The 17858-nt window shown below is 44.1% G+C and overlaps 1 protein-coding gene across 1 annotated transcript in view; it reads right to left on the bottom strand.

Moving 5' to 3' along the window:
• The window catches only part of ATRNL1 (attractin like 1), a 1517170-nt gene extending 1499644 nt beyond the window's left edge, over positions 1-17526 (bottom strand). Inside the window, exon 1 of the mRNA XM_033941321.1 lies at positions 16590-17526. Coding sequence (XP_033797212.1) covers positions 16590-16825 — 236 coding nt within the window. The 5' untranslated portion in view covers positions 16826-17526. The remainder of the gene's footprint in view (positions 1-16589) is intronic.
• Between the last annotated feature and the right edge of the window lie 332 nt (positions 17527-17858).

The following is a 17858-nucleotide window of genomic DNA, read 5'->3' as shown; positions in this document are numbered from 1 at the left end:
ATCCCATACTCTTGGTCATGGTAAGCGAAGAAGAATACCAATCTGAGACCGAGACTCCACGCCCAAGTCTCCGGAAAGAAACACATGTCTCTCCTATATGAATAAAAACATCACCCCGATATACCTATAAATAGTACAGGAGAAAAGAGTGCTGTGCAAATTCAAAGAGGCACTTGTAAAGAAAAGATATCACCCTTTTCATGTCAGTCAAATGGCCCGACTGGAAGTCGTCCGAATCAAGCAGGCAGTCAAGAAGAAATTAGATGAATCGCCTGGTAGCGCCAAAACGGTACCACCACCCACATCAACTAAAACGTTCGTGAAGCTTTGGGTAGGCAAAATGGCATGTGCCAAAACTGAAAGCGCCGCTCCAAGAGAGGCAGGCAAACCAAGTGCCAATTCGGGGTCCATAGAGAAAATGTAAATATACTCCCAGGTTGTCTGCAGAAATGTGTAACCCCGAGAAACTAATTCAGCAGAATGGGATCCAGCCTGCCCAATGCCCCCTATCTCGGGCACCATGCTGTAAGTGGAACAACGTCCCTTAGTTCCCAAAGAACTACAAGAACCGTCCTGGACCAGTAACACTGAAAAGGGAAACACAAAACATAGAGACTCCAAGAACGAACTGGAAAACCTGAGGAGAATGCAAAGATGCAAGCATCCTGAAAAATCTTCACAGCCCTCTGACCTGACATTATAGTGTCTTTTCCCTCATGAGAAAGCCTGAAGAGTCATTGGAAGAAGTCAACATCCCCTCAGAATGAAGTGCAGAAGGTCAGGGAATGGCAGAATAAGACTGTAGGATCTGCAAGAAGATTCTCCTAGGAAAAATCAAGGTTCACAATGTAAAGAGGAATATACTGGAACCATGAAAACAGTACTAACCCCATGCAACATGAGCGAAATACGTATGTCCTTTAAAGTGAATATGTACTAGACTCAATCAAGATGCTGCATCTACCGCCCCGTGGAAAACAACAGCATCCTTACAGGTATCAGACAAAGCTCACATCGTTAATGAGAGCTTCAGGGATGAGGCTAACAGCCACATAGTGCGTGAACCTCCATGGGTTTGATAGAATAGGTAACTGGCTCCTGGTTAAAAGGAGCTGTACAGCCTTTTCTGTCTGGTTGGGGGGCCCGTCTAGCATGTGCCATGAGAAAATGGTGACAGGAGAAACCTGCGTGATAAGCATGGAAATCTGAAGTCCAGGCCCCCTCAGAGATAGAGAAAGAGAGTCCTGGCCACAGGAATATGCGCAGTGTCATTATGCCCATAGAGACAGCCCGAACTTGGAAACTGCTTGTACTACCTTTAGGCATAAATATCTTGTGCCACTACTAGACACATGCAGCTCAGCACAGAGGCCCAAACAAGGACAGTTACCAATAGACAAAGGCTCAATCTGCAGGGACCCCAAGAGAGACAATGAGATACCTGTGTGAAATACAGGGCACTATCTTACTGCTGATCTCACTGTGCCGTGAGTTGCCGTATGTCGCCCCAGTCTGGAGACAAACCGAGACTGGGTGACCTAGCACAGGGCAGAGTCTCTCTGGAAAACCCCTTGAGTGCTAACCCCAGAGTCCGATTAAACAAGCAGCTTCCTTCAAGGGAGTACAGCAGGAACACAGACATAGACATATAAAGCTGCCCAAGCTTGTCCCAAAGCTGGTGAAACATATACAACTTGTCTGAACCGGAAAGGAGAGAAGCCCCGGCATACCCTGACCAAAGTCAGCTGGAAACAAACTACCGGAACGCTGCAGCTCTCCCGCCATCGCCGGAGACCCATGCGCACGCCTGATTCTCGCTGATACGTGGCCGCTGCATCAACGCTCCTAGAAACATAGTTGGATTCAAGCCCCGCAAAATTTACCCTGCCGCGGCTTGCATAGAAAGAAAATCAGACTCGGGGGAATAACCAGAAGAACGGCCCACAGCGCCGGAAAAAACATATCCCATCTCATGCGCGCTGCTATAAACCGGCACCTGCATAATCAGCTGCACATGGCCGTGACAAACACTGATGAAAGAGAGCCTCAGAATAAACAGGACTACTGCTGCACTGAAACCCAATAAAGAGAACAGGTACGAGCATGAAATCGCATCGCTACTGCTGCGCTGTAATCAACAAGGAAACAAAGCGCGTGCATGCAAAGGGCGGGAAGTCCCAGCTCCCTCCATGGATTTCTAGTCATAAAACTTAGCCTCAATAAAATATCCATACCTTAAATGTATGATGACCGAACCCACAGTACTAAGACTCCCAAACAGAACCTGAAGTTCATACAACTGTAAAAGCCAGACATACTCACAGCTTGTTGTTAGGGCCGGCTGAAGCCAGTTTGCAGCAAAAGCATGGCAAAATGTAACAACTGTGGTCTCTTTTTTTTTTTTTTTTTTTTTTTACAGAGAAGGGAAAGAAGAAAAAAATTGAGACCCAGTCAGACCCTCTAGCAATGGAGGGAGGGTGAGGCAGGGACAAGGGGGGGCCCAAGTGTAACCTCTAAAGCCGGCATGGTTCAGCCGGACACCCCTGTCTCACTGAAGAGAAAATCTCAACAGGAGAAACAGAATGGCAGTCTCACTGAAGAGAAAACCTCAACAGGAGAAACAGAATGGCAGTCTCACTGAAGAGAAAACCTCAACAGGAGAAACAGAATGGCAGTCTCACTTAAGAGAAAACCTCAACAGGAGAAACAGAATGGCAGTCTCACTGAAGAGAAAACCTCAACAGGAGAAACAGAATGGCAGTCTCACTGAAGAGAAAACCTCAACAGGAGAAACAGAATGGCAGTCTCACTGAAGAGAAAACCACAACAGGAGAAACAGAATGGCAGTCTCACTGAAGAGAAAACCTCAACAGGAGAAACAGAATGGCAGTCTCACTGAAGAGAAAACCTCAACAGGAGAAACAGAATGGCAGTCTCACTGAAGAGAAAACCTCAACAGGAGAAACAGAATGGCAGTCTCACTGAAGAGAAAACCTCAACAGGAGAAACAGAATGGCAGTCTCACTGAAGAGAAAACCTCAACAGGAGAAACAGAATGGCAGTCTCACTGAAGAGAAAACCTCAACAGGAGAAACAGAATGGCAGTCTCACTGAAGAGAAAACCTCAACAGGAGAAACAGAATGGCAGTCTCACTGAAGAGAAAACCTCAACAGGAGAAACAGAATGGCAGTCTCACTGAAGAGAAAACCTCAACAGGAGAAACAGAATGGCAGTCTCACTGAAGAGAAAACCTCAACAGGAGAAACAGAATGGCAGTCTCACTGAAGAGAAAACCTCAACAGGAGAAACAGAATGGCAGTCTCACTGAAGAGAAAACCTCAACAGGAGAAACAGAATGGCAGTCTCACTGAAGAGAAAACCTCACCAGGAGAAACAGAATGGCAGTCTCACTGAAGAGAAAACCTCAACAGGAGAAACAGAATGGCAGTCTCACTGAAGAGAAACCTCAACAGGAGAAACAGAATGGCAGTCTCACTGAAGAGAAACCTCAACAAGAGAAACAGAATGGCAGTCTCACTGAAGAGAAACCTCAACAGGAGAAACAGAATGGCAGTCTCACTGAAGAGAAAACCTCAACAGGAGAAACAGAATGGCAGTCTCACTGAAGAGAAAACCTCAACAGGAGAAACAGAATGGCAGTCTCACTGAAGAGAAAACCTCAACAGGAGAAACAGAATGGCAGTCTCACTGAAGAGAAACCTCAACAGGAGAAACAGAATGGCAGTCTCACTGAAGAGAAATCTCAACAGGAGAAACAGAATGGCAGTCTCACTGAAGAGAAACCTCAACAGGAGAAACAGAATGGCAGTCTCACTGAAGAGAAAACCTCAACAGGAGAAACAGAATGGCAGTCTCACTGAAGAGAAATCTCAACAGGAGAAACAGAATGGCAGTCTCACTGAAGAGAAACCTCAACAAGAGAAACAGAATGGCAGTCTCACTGAAGAGAAACCTCAACAGGAGAAACAGAATGGCAGTCTCACTGAAGAGAAAACCTCAACAGGAGAAACAGAATGGCAGTCTCAATGAAAAGAAAACCTCAACAGGAGAAACAGAATGGCAGTCTCACTGAAGAGAAAACCTCAACAGGAGAAACAGAATGGCAGTCTCACTGAAGAGAAAACCTCAACAGGAGAAACAGAATGGCAGTCTCACTGAAGAGAAATCTCAACAGGAGAAACAGAATGGCAGTCTCACTGAAGAGAAATCTCAACAGGAGAAACAGAATGGCAGTCTCACTGAAGAGAAAACCTCAACAGGAGAAACAGAATGGCAGTCTCACTGAAGAGAAAACCTCAACAGGAGAAACAGAATGGCAGTCTCACTGAAGAGAAATCTCAACAGGAGAAACAGAATGGCAGTCTCACTGAAGAGAAACCTCAAAAGGAGAAAATAAAGTTCCAGCCACAGCCAGAATTCAGGAGCTAGTTGAATAGTGACCTTTTCCTGCTGGGAGATAGAGATTACTGAATCAACAGGAGGAGTGCCAGCCAATAGGACCACCTGTTAATCAGTTTCTCTATCTCCGCCTGCTGGTAGATGTGAGCTATCCCATTGGTCTCTGGATTCATCTGCTGCTATTGCTAGGGAAAGAGAATACTAAAGTACCAGTGAGAATGCCATCATATACTGTATGTGTCAGAAAAACCCATTGCGAGCTGTGCAACTGAGGGCTTCCCGTTTATCACAAAAAATTTTCTTTAGTAGCATGGTTCGAGCTGCCTCTTCCCCTCACCCTTTTTCAGGGCTAGGGAAGAATTGCTGTTGTTTCTTATCATATAATGCATAACAGAGTTCAACTTTGTGCTCTCTGTCTCCGCCTGCTGGTAGGTGGACATAAACCACTCACCTCTGGATTCGTCTGCTGCTGATAAGGAACTCTGTTTTTTTTTCCTTGTATCTACAAGATGCTTAGAAATGGACAGGAACAATTTACAAACTGCTCGCCCCATAAAAACTTCTGGGTTTTTTTTTACCTTTGTTGAAACCTCCCTATCAGGATTTCCTATATGTCCTGTTTTCATATTATCCCTTCTCCATCCTAATACAGGATTTATCTAAAACCAATTCCATGCATGATATTTCATGACCACATAGACCCCTTCCTTCAAACTTGAGGAAGGAAAGTATGTATGTTCTTTGAAAGAATGCTACAGAATAAAAATCCATACCCTGGGGGAGGGGAGGTTCACCATCTAACAGTTTCACAGGTTCTTGCAATCTAGTTTGACCACAGCTGGAAACAGGATGCTGGGCTTGATGGACTTTTGGTCTGTCCCAATATTACAAGGTTTATGGTCCTTTAATAACAGGATTAGCAACTATCAGCTAGACTTGCAGACATGGGCAACTCCAGTCCTCAAGGGCCAGAATCCAATCCGTTTTTTAGGATTTCTCCAATGAATATGCATGAGATCTACAGTATTTGCATGCAGTGCTTTCAATGCCTATTCATTGGGGAAATCCTGAAAACCTGACTGGATACCGGCCCTTGAGGACCGGAGTTGCCCATGTCTGACCAGAGGCATTAGAAATATTTGGGTAAATATTCAAAGAGGTTTGTTCATTCATTAAGCTGCTGCCACTTGACATATCAACCTCTTGTCCATTAATTTTCAGCAGCACTGTTGACTATCTCAGCATTATCCACAGAGGTGCTTATTTTACACCATCCATGCTTTAGATGTTCATAAACTGGCATTTAGATATGCTTACTGCAGAGACATCAAAATCCTCCAAGATATAAACATTCAAATCTATAGAACATGCTTTGGATAAGGTGGGCATGGATTGGGCATGTTATGGACAGGACTTCTGACTGGTTGAAAACAGATACTCGATCCCCACTGCAAAAATAAAGAATTCAAAAAGGAGACAGGTCAGGAGTTAGACTTGCTCTCAGGTCATACAGGGGGCTCTGAGGGAAAAAGAGGCAAATGCCTGCACTTAACTGCAAAACATAACACAAGTAAGTGCAAAGAGGGCACCTGTATCCAATACTGTAAAAAAAAAAAAAAAGGAGGCAGAATGCACTCTTTCCTGGTTCTGCCCTCTTAAGGAATCATGGGAAAGGGCAAGAGGCAACACATCTGTCCTACTCCATGCCTTTACTGGGGTATTATTATTACAGTATCATCATCATCATCAATATTTAGAAGAATATTTTAGCTGAGAAGCACCTTCCAAGTGGAAATCTATATATTGTAAGTAGCTCCTAGAGGGGTGCGAAGGGGAGGGGAAGGCTTTCAGGAGACAACAGCTGTTTTGTATCTGTAGCAGCCTTTCTGTTTGGAGAATCACAGCACATCTGGAGAACTGAAAGTAAATGTGGGAGGGGGGATCAGATGCTATTTCACAACATATCAAGTTTAAAATAAGCAAAAACAAACACTGAAACGTGAAGGCAGATAAAGACCATGTGGCCTATCTAGTCTGCCTAACTATCCCATCCCTCTCCCCTTAGAGATCCAAAATATATGTCCCAAGCTTTCTTGAATTCAGATAACACTTTCTTTCTCCACCAGGAGGCCGTTCCAAGCATTTACCAACCTTTCCATGAAAAAGTATTTCCCGAGGTTATTTCTGAATCTATCCCTGTATCTTCATCCCATGCCCCCTCATTCCAGAGTTCCCTTTCAGTTGAAAGAGATTCACCTCATACACATTTAAACCATTATTTGTAGATGCCTTTTTTAGCCAATAATTTTCCTCTCTACACAGTTGACGAATTATTCATGTTGTTCTTCATCAAAAAGTGTACAGGGAAAGACTTAAAGATCTCAATATGTATACTTTGGTTGTCGTACCTTCAAAAAGATATAAACAGATGGAATCAGTCAGAGGAAGACTACTAAAATAATCAATTCTCATTATATAAGCTATGGTATTAGTTTGTAGATATGATTTGATGATTGTTTGTGTGTCTGTTTTATCATGTTTTTACAAAATTATGTAAGTAAATTATGTAAACCATTTAGTTTTAAACGGTTTAGAAATTTTAAAAAAAAAAACCAAAGTATGCATATTGAGATCTTTAAGTCTTTCCCTGTACACTTTTTGATGAAGAACAATGATCATTTTAGTAGTCTTCCTCTGGACCGACTCCATCCTGTTTATATCTTTTTGAAGGTACGACCTCTACAATTATACACAATATTCCAAATGAAGTCTCACCAGAATCTTATATGGGGGGCATCAATGCCACCTTATTCCTACTGGTCAATCCTCTCCCTATGCACCTAAACATCCTTCTAGTTATCACCGTCAACTTTTCAACCTACTTGGCCACCTCAAGACCACAGACTATCGTAATCAATCCCGCTTCTCTTTCGTACAGAAAAGTTCTTCACCCCTAAACAGTACCGTTCTCTCAGCCCACATGCATGACCTTGCATTTTTGCAGCCCACATGCATGACCTTGCATTTTTGCAGCCCACATGCATGACCTTGCATTTTTGCAGCCCACATGCATGACCTTGCATTTCTTAGCATTAAATCTTAGCTCTCAAATTCCAGACTATTCCTCGAGCTTTACTATGTCCTTCCTCATGTTATCCAGATCATTAGGGGTGCTACTCTATTGCAGATTTTGGTATCGTCCACAAAGAGGCAAATCTTACCAGTCAGCCCTTCCACAATATCACTTACAAAAATGTTAAAAAAAAAAGAGCCAAGAGTACCAAAGCTTGCGGCACACCACTGGTAACATATGTTTCCTCAGAGCAATCTCCATTGACCACTACCCTCTGTTGCCTTCCACTCAACCACAGACATCCTTTTTACAGCACATGATGTCTATGCGCCTGCTTTTTTATCCATCTTTTAAAACTTTTTTTTCTAAAATATATATTTAAAAAAAAAACAAAAATGTTCTTGTCACAGATAGCTAGCCCTAGATCAGGGGTGTCAAAGTCCCTCCTCAAGGGCCGCAATCCAGTCGGGTTTTCAGGATTTCCCCAATTAATATGCATGAGATCTATTAGCACACAATGAAAGCAGTGCATGCAAATGGATCTCATGCATATTCATTGGTGAAATCCTGAAAACCCGACTGGTTTGCAGCCCTCGAGGAGGGGCTTTGACACCCCTGATCTAGATGGTCCATTTCTCCATGTATTTTAGAACAGACTCTGCACTGGCAGATCCTGTTTTAATGGAGCTTCAGACATCCTGACTTGGAACACCTGATTTCATAGTATCAGGGCAGAGCAAACAGAAAGCAACATGTTCTGCCTAACTATATCGATATCGGTGATATTCAGCCAGCATCCATATATAGTTCAGCAGTTTGTGTTGCCCTTACTTAAAATGTACAGTTTCATAGCAGCTAAATATTGCCAGTGAGGGTGTTCAGATAGGTGACAGCACTGACTATATATGAACAGTGGAACTTAATACATGTGAATTATTTAAACATTAAAGCTGATTTGTGTTTAAAATGCTGACCTCAAGAGTGAAAACACTGACTGGATTGTGAAATGGGAAAGTGTTAACAAAAGAAGCAACACAAATGCAAGACTACAAGTAATTTTTACAAACACACCAATTTTCAAAAATTAAAAAATTTTACACTTTGGAAATTTGCAATTGCTATTGGCACAGTTATCCTCCTACCAGTGGTCCCCAACCCTGTCATGGAGGGCCAATCGGGTTTTCAGGATAGCCCTAATGAATATGCATGAAGCAGATCTGCATGCCTGTCACTTCTATTATATGCAAATCTTTCTCATGCATGTTCATTAGGACTAGCCTGAAAACCTGATTGGCCTGGTGATCCTCCAGGACAAGTTTGGGGACCACTGTCCTACACAAACCCTCCACGGACTTTATGACATTGTTTCCCAAGTCGGTCTTGGAGTAACCCCTTGCTAGTCAAGTTTTCAAAGTGAATATGCACGAGATTGATTTGCATACATTGCCTCCATTGCATGCAAATCTCTTCCATGCATATTCATTGTGGATATCTTGAAAACCTGACTGCCTTGGGAAACTCTGTTTAATGAAAACTGACCAACCTAATTCCACACATAAACAGGTCTAAGTACAGAAATGCTTTTGAAAATTGTGCTTGTATTGAACTGATGGTATTAAAAGGCTACCACACTGACCGCGTCATGAATCTAATGCCATGATTGAGTTCATTCATATTTTTTTTTTAACAGAACAGATGAAAATATTTTATTTCACCACATTCTCTTCTTCTGACTGTTCTAATGTGGTCTTAATGGATTAAGGCACAGATGAGCTGGCACGTTAAGCAAAGGCTATTGCACAGTGGTGTCATAGGACAAAATTATCAGATCTGTGTACTGCTAAGGTTTCAAGTCTCCTACCAAATTTAATTAATAAACAGGTCCACTGAGAAGTTCCATCTGTAAATGTCCCAGGACAGCAGGGTCAGAAACAAATATGCACTGTGAACCATGCCCCGAGTCTGCACATTTTCAATGCATTTGGAAGTGAACGCCAGCCAAAATACTGTCATTGGTTATTCAGAATCTTCAACAGAGGGACAGTTATTTACACAAAAATTGCATGAACATTACATCATATTTAGAGAATATATAGTTTCAAGTTTATTAAATTTTTGTTATGTACGCGATATCAAAAACTTCAAAGCGTACAATATTTTAAAAATGGGGGGAAACAAAACTCTTTTACACAATTACATTCAAATTCTATCCATTCTAATACATAACTGGTACGGAAGGTGAAGGGGATGAACTACAATCTTTAAAGAGAGAAAGGAAACATTTAGCGGGGAGCAAATTTGGTAGGTAACACAAAAAGGAGAAAAGAGAAAAAAGAATGAAAGAAAGAAGAGCAAAAAAAAAAAAAAAAAATCTATAATCATTCTATACAGATGTCTAATTTAGATCTAAGAAGTTTATGTTGTCTATTTTTCAAAAGCGTCCTTGAATATATAGTACTGTTTTGTTCAATTTAAAAATTTTACAGCTAAAAGATGGCAAGCAAGCAAACACTTGGTCCACCTAGACTGTGGCTGATCTATCTGTGGCCTTCTATGCTACCCTCCCACCATCATAATGTCCTTTTGTGTCTGTCCCAAGCATACCTGAATTCTATTACTCATCCCTTAGGGCCACCTTTTACAGAAAAAGCAGTACATCAAGCCCTATCTCCCCCCCTTACTCTTACAAAGGTGCACTAAATGATAAGATGCCAATTTTATTCCTATGGGCTTCTTAGCATTTATTTTATTTATTTATTTATTTATTCAATTTTCTATATCAGTAAGAGCTGGTTGTGCAGCACTAACAGGGCAGAATGTAGCAACTGTGGTCTCCCTTTTTTTTTTTTTTTTTTTTAAACAGAGAAGGGAAAGAAGAAAAAATAGAGACCCAGTCAGACCCTCTATCATTGAGGAAGGGTGAGGCAGGGACCTGGGGGGGCCCAGGTATAACCCCTAAAGCCGGCACAGTTCAGCCAGACACCCCTGTCTCACTGAAGAGAAACCTCAACAGGAGAAATAAAATTGCCATCACACTGAAGAGAAACCTCAACAGGAGAAAATAACTATCCAGTCACAGCCAGAATTCAGGAGCTAGTTGAATAGCGACCATCACCTGCTGGGAAATAGAGCATACTGAATTTACAGGAGGAGTGCCAGCTAGAGAATGACACGGTGGCGGTTACCCGCGGCTAGCCGCGTTTAGCCGCGGGTAACCCGCCGGAACGGGGAATGAAAAATAACAGTCGCTGCAGGGACGGGGGCAAGGCCATTCACCGCCCGTGGAGCGGTGAATGGTCTTGTCTCCGCAGTGAGGCATTTAGGATCGCGCGGTCCCCACAGCCACCGCCCGTCCGTAGCGTTTAGCCAGCTCCCTCCCTCTACCTCACCTTAAATTCTGAGTTTGCCAGCTTCCATTTTCCTGAGCAGCACACGTTCAAAAAGCCGTGCACGCGCGGCTGCGCGAGTCCATCAAGCTTCTCCTCTGACGCAACCGGAAACAGGAAGTTGCAGGAGAGGAGAAGCTTGATGGACTCGCGCAGCCGCGCGTGCGCATCTTTTTAAACGCGTGCGGCTTGGGGAAAAAGGAAGCCGGCAAACTCAGAATGTAAGGTGAGGTGGAGGGAGGGAGCTGGCTAAACGCTGCGATCGGGTAGGTGGGGGCTGCTAGACCGTGAGATCGCGTTTGTTCCCGGCTCATACTAGGAAGGAGGGAGTGAAAGGAAAAAAAAATTCTGGGCCAAGGGGATGAAGAGGGAAAGAAAGAAACCCAAAGCAGGAAAGAAAGGGGAAGACAGGCAGGTAAGCCAGATGCTGGAAGCAGGGGGGGGGAGAAAGAGGGAAAGAAGCTAGATGGGGTTGAAAAGAAGAGACACGCTGGTATGGAAGAGGAAGATAGGGGAAATCTGGACAGAGGAAGGTAACAGAAAGAGGGGAAATTATGTGCATAGGGACAGAGACATAAAAGGGACATGCCATGGGGATGGTATATGGACACGGGGGGGGGGCAATGGCAGATACATAGGAGAGATATTAGAAATGGGGAAAATAGGAACACAGAAGCGAGATAGTTTGTGGGAATGGGACAGGGACAGAGCTCGCAGGCTCCAGCGGCTTGCACAAATTACATTGTAATGTGCCACGAAAATAAGAGGGAGGGAGGTAGATAGATAGGCCACGCGAGAGGAGCTGAAGGGTGGTAGAAAGGAACAGATTGTAAAGGAGGGAGGGAAGGGTGGTGGTGGAAAGGAATAGAACAGACATTGAAAGAGGGTAGAGAAGAACAGACCCTGAAGGGAAATGTGGAAGACAGAGTGGGGAGAAGATGCTGGAAGGGAAGAAGACAGATGCCAGACTATGGGGGAGCGGAGGGAAGAAGATGGGTGCTAGACCAATTGGAGGAGGGTGAAGGGAGAGGCACAGTAACAGCAAATGGAAGACGCAGAGAGAAGACACTCAGTGGATGGAAGGAATTGAATGAGAAGATGTGGAAAGCAGAAACCAGACAACAAAGGTAGAAAAAAAATTATATTTATTTATTTATTTTTTGCTTTAGGATAAAGTAGTATATTAGTTGTGTTGATAAAAATTTATAAACAAAGCCCTGCCAGCTGAACATCTCTTTCTCTAGTTCAGCAGCAGGAACTTTGATTTATAAGAAAGAATAAGCTAAATATTACAGTACTAAGGCTTATATGGATGCTGCGGGAACGGTGACGGGGCGGTGAATGGGATGGCAGTGGCGGTGATGGTGCGGAAAGGGATGGCGGTGGCGGAGCGGTGAAGGGAATGGCGGTGACGGAGCAGTGCAGAGGATGGTGGGACGGGGACGGGGCGGTGACAGGGACAGATTTTTTCCCCGTGTCATTCTCTAGTGCCAGCCAATAGGACCACCTGTTAATCAGTTTCTCTATCTCTGCCTGCTGGTAGATGTGTGCTTTCCCATTGGTCTCTGGGTTCATCTGCTGCTGTTGCTAAGGAAGCCAATTTTATTCCTATGGGCTTCTTAGCATTTATTTTAATTTATTTATTCAATTTTCTATACCATTCTCCCAAGGGAGCTCAGAACAGTTTACATTAATTTATTCAGGTACTTTTTCGAAACGACAAAAGAAATTGATCCTATTCTCTCCATAAAAAACACACATAGAGAAACCAAAAAACTTGTGGAGAATCGATGTCCAAGTAGATGGCTTTATTAGGGCAAACAATTAAGCCACATAAATACATCTAGGGCCGGAACCTCTAGAAACATATGGACCCTACACGGTCCGTATTTCGACACAATTGTCTTCTTTTCAGGGGTCCCTACTGGTCCTAAAATTGAACTTGTAAATTAAAAGAAAAGATCTCTATATAAAACCAACACGCTCCAAATGCCAGCGACGTGCTTCAAGCTCCCAGGCTCAAAAGGCACAAATAAAAAAATTTAATATGTGCTATTTCAAAAGCCACCTCAGTGCTGCAAAATCTGAAAAAAAATTCAATCTTTGAAGAACTCATTAATCACAAAGGGTATCCCATACTGTAATTATTATCACCCGTTAAACACTGCATTCTCTCTCAATTACAAACCCTGATAAAAATAAATTAAACCTTATAAGTGTATACTGCATTTTTGGGTTGCTCACTTGACTTATACAAAGTCCTTCCAGAAAATGGACACCCTGAAGCCAGTCAAATTACAGTGGATTAATATCGGGAGATTGATTCATCTCCATTTCGCTCTCAAAACCCTTGCCAACAACCCAGCATGTTATTTTGCCTTTATGGACCGACCATATGACTCTAATCCTGAACAGGTAGCACTCAGACTTAAATCACCTTTAGCAATATTAATTTTAGCAAGATAAAGAGCCAGAAAGGACTGGCTAGTAGCCCCACAAAAAAATAAACAAACCCCGTTGCCATATTCTCACCTGCAACCAAGTATAGTAGCTTAATAATTAGTGCCATGGCTTGTGAACCTGGTTCAAGTCCCACTGCAGCTTATTGCGATTATCCCAGGTACAAAACAGGTACCTGTACATGACATGATTGCAACCATAGACTGGCAATCCCATCCCTTCTTCCCTACTGTGGTCAAGAAACTGCTTTCATCTTCGTTCTGTACACAACACCTCAGAACATTCACTGAGGAACTGCTAAGCATTACTTGGCAAGGACAGTGCAGCTGAAATGCAGCTCTTTTCATTCAAGACATCACAGGTCACTGGCAGTCAAATCGTTTACTGTAAAGAACAGCAGGCTTATGCATCACAATTTAGCAAGTCAGAAACCTGCTTCCCTTGCAGATTTCACATCCCATAATTCCAATGCCCTCCCTTTATCAGACTAACATGCAACAGAGTTCAAAATACTGTGGGTCTGTGTTTTTCCTAGAGGGGAAAGAAGTAATCCCTCCCAGTACCCCCACGCAGACTTAGTCCTTAAATAATGTAGAAGATGTAACACTGCACTATTGATATTGTTAATTTCTATATTACCTTGATATCTATCAGATCCCATGATGGAATAGGAATTGCTTCTCCCAAATTGTGGGCTTTATTAGAGAGATCGTTAATTCCATATGGAATTTATTTTATTTTTTGATTGTGTGTTTTTGCTTAATTGTATGTAATCTCTCTTTTTTTCCTTTTATATATATTTATACTGTAATTGTATATTTATAAATTGAATAAATAATAATAAAAAAATAAATACTGTGTGTCTCATTCATGAGTATCTTAAGGTATGCAGAGACAGACATGGCATTACGCGTGACTGAATGAAAACAATTATCAGTCTAACGCCACTAGCAATGCAATTAACTCCCATCCCATCCCATACTCTGTTTCTTCTCATCCTGGCATCACGAAAGCAAGGGATACCTGTCAGAAAAAAATACCACTGAACGGAAATCTCATGACATGAGGAAATTCAACTGGCAGAACACTATCTAAAACACTTCCTCGATTTCAAGTTTTTTATTATCCATATTTCCAAACTTGGGTTTAAGGCAAGTTACATTCAGGTACAGCGGGGCAGGTCTCTACCCGAAAAGACTTACACTCTGAGTTTTGTACCTTAGGCAATGAAACATGAAGTGACCTACCCAAGGTCACAAAGGTCATGAAGGGAAAAAGCGGGATTTCATCCCCTTCTTTATTGGTTCTGTTCCTGCTGCTCCAAAAGCTAGCACTTTCACTGAACCTGGTGGCGGCTGCATAACTGTCATCAAGGTGTCATGACCGTGAAAGCATAACGGGACGATGACTGATTACAGATTTATGTTATCCTGCTGATAACGGTCTACAAAAGCCATTTCAACGTCTCCCTCTGCTCGCTAAGAACATTCAAGGCCACCATGAGCAAAAGCAGTCAAAACAAAGCACAATTCCTCCATCTGAAAGAAAAACGTTGAAGCAAGACCAAATGCCAAAGATAATGCATTCAATAAAAAGTACACCACAAAACTACATCATGAGATTAGCTCTACAGTATATCAAATGTGGCTCTGGTTTAATCATGAAGGAATGGGTTCCCAAGATAATGAGGGGGGGGGGAGAAGGCAATCTTTAACTGAACAAGGCCCCCTATTGTTAAAGCACCAAGTCAATTAATGTGTCACCCTATTACCAAATGCTCTAATGTAATCCTGCTCCATCAGATTTTGCGCTCTTGGGTTTTTTCAGGCATCAGGACATCATAAGCCATGCAGAAACAGCCTAAAGATGGATATATCAGGCAGTGCTTGCCTTCTCCCGTGAATTTACCTACAAAGCTGCCACTTCCACCCTAACAATGCTGAAATTAGAATCAAGTTTCAAGTTTATTAGGATTTTATATACCGCCTATCGAGGTTATCTAAGCGGTTTTTACAATCAGGTACTCAAGCATTTTCGCATTCTTTCTGACACTATTATAAGTAGGCAGAATACGCTCCTTGCTGGTTCTGCCTTCTTAAGGGAACATGCCCTCACTGAAGTAATGTTATCATCAATATTTAGAATAAATAACATTTCAGGCCCGGAGAGCACATTGCAAGCGATTCCAGACCACTAATAGTAACATAGTAACATAGTAGATGACGGCAGATAAAGACCCGAATGGTCCATCCAGTCTGCCCAACCTGATTCAATTTAAATTTTTTTTTTTTTTTTCTTCTTAGCATCCTTGAGCACAGAGATGGTCAGTGACAGAGAGAAGAGAGATGTTTGAACCAGTTAACAGCTACATTTATTTCAAAACGGCGTAAATCAATGAATGGATGAATAAATAGTAAAATCCTCGGTCTTTAAGAAGACGGTTTAAAACCCCAAGAAGGGGAATCCTAGGAAAGTCCCAACCAGGATCCAGGTTTCGGCAAACAAGTTTGCCTTCTTCAGGGGACAACTCAGCTTTGAGACGCCAGCGTATAGAAACCCTGGCTAGGTTGTCCCCTGAAGGCGGCAAACTTGTTTGCCGAAACCTGGATCCTGGTTGGGACTTTCCTAGGATTCCACTTTCTGGGGTTTTAAACGGTCCTCTTAAAGACCGAGGACTTCACTATTTATCCATCTATTCATTCATTTACGCCGTTTTGAAATAAATGTGGCTGTTGGTTAGTTCAGAGGTCTCTCTTGCCTCTTGTTTTTGTGCATTATCAAGGCCAGCCCCCTTCTTTCTGGTCTGCTGCAGGGTCAAGAGACAGCAAAGTAGAGAATGACAGGGGAACACATTTTCCCTCCCCACCCCCACCTCTCCATCCCTGCCCTCATCTGCACAAGCCTTGCATGCTTTAATACACTTCTCCCCTCCGTATTCGCGGTTTCTAGCTTGCTGCCTCCTCCCCCCAAACGATGTCAGCTTGCTTAGAGAAATCTTTGATTACCCGTGTTTTGCCTCTCCTTCAGGAACAGGCCAGGTCTCCCACCGTGTTATTCGCGGTTTCACCACGGTTTTTTAATAGAAAACAGCCACTAATATATGCAAAAGTTATTCGCGGCTCTATTCGTCCCATCACCGCGAATACGGAGGGAGAAGTGCAGGGCTGGGGACCAATGTGCGTCTCCTGCTGCAAAGAGCCCTAGTTGACCCCACTCTCCCCCCCCCCCCCCCGGTGCACGTGCCACTTACTTGAATCTGCCCTGGCAGTGCTGACACTGGTCCCCCACCCAGCCCTGATCGCACACGCAGCTGGAGTTGACACAGCGGCCCGAGAAGCAGGGGCTCTTGTCGCAGGGCTTCGAGCGCGACACCTGGGCGCAGCAGAGCAAGTAGAGGACGGCGTGGAGCAGCAGCCAGCCGCCGGCGTCGGGCCACGGTCTCTTGGCCCCCCCGGGCCGCAGTCCTCGAAGCCCGGCCAGTCTCATGCTCGCAGCCCGGCCAAAGCATCCAAGTGGCGGAAAGCGAAGAGGCCACAGGAAGCCGCTAAGCGCCTCGAGACGCTCGCTCGCTCCCTCCGGGTCATGCACAGCCCAGCGCTCGGCTCGTCGAGTCCCGTTAGACGATGGGGGACAGTTCTCTCCACAGTAGAGGGGGGGGGGGGGACCAAAACAAAATAAATAAATAAAAATGGAAATTCGGGAAAGAGAAGGGCCAGATGCAGACTGTGGGATGCAGAAGGGGTCGGGGGGGGGAGGCGAGCGCTCCCTGACCGGCTCTTAAGCAGCCATTTTTTTCCACAGCGGTCGTTACTTCAAATCCCCCCCTCCCCCCTCTTTTTTATTATGATCCTTTTGCGAGCTCCGTGCGAAAGGAGCGCGAGCCCGGCCCCAGTGTCCTCGCGGGCGGTCGGAGGCGCGCGCTACAACCCTTTCCCGCCGCGGCAACGGCGTCTCCACGAGGCGGCAGCTGTGGTAGTTCGGGCGGGGGAAGGAGGGGACGGGCGCGGCGACCGCCGGCGGACGAGGGAGCTCCGCTTCTTCCACGTTTCTTTCCGCCGAGTCCCACAAACGCCGCCGCTCTCTCGCTCTCCGTCAGTCCGGCTGCCGTCTCTCGCGGGCTCGGATGCGCCTGCGCGCGGAGCGGCCTCTTAAAGGCGCCCAAGCTTTCTCCTCCATCTGCATCCCGGGACGGGACGGGAGGATGCTGGAGCTGGCGGACGCTGCACAACCTCTCAGTGGCTTAAAGGAAAAGATAAAACCAAACACAAAGAAAATGGTTAATAATAATAACACAGAGCCCATAGGCAGAAGACACTTTATGGGTTCAGATCTTGTCAAAGACGTAAGAACATAAGAATAGCCTTACTGGGTCAGACCAATAGTCCATCAAGCCCAGTAGCCCATTTTCACTGGGGCCAATCCAGGTCCCTAGTACCTGGCCAAAAACCCAAGGAGTAGCAACATTCCAGAACCCCAAAGAGTAACAAAAGATTCTAGAACCCCAAAGAGTATCAAGATT

Source organism: Geotrypetes seraphini, chromosome 4 (genome assembly GCF_902459505.1).
Source record: "Geotrypetes seraphini chromosome 4, aGeoSer1.1, whole genome shotgun sequence".
In the NCBI taxonomy this organism is placed as follows: domain Eukaryota; kingdom Metazoa; phylum Chordata; class Amphibia; order Gymnophiona; family Dermophiidae; genus Geotrypetes; species Geotrypetes seraphini.
This window is presented reverse-complemented; position numbering and strand designations above follow the sequence as displayed.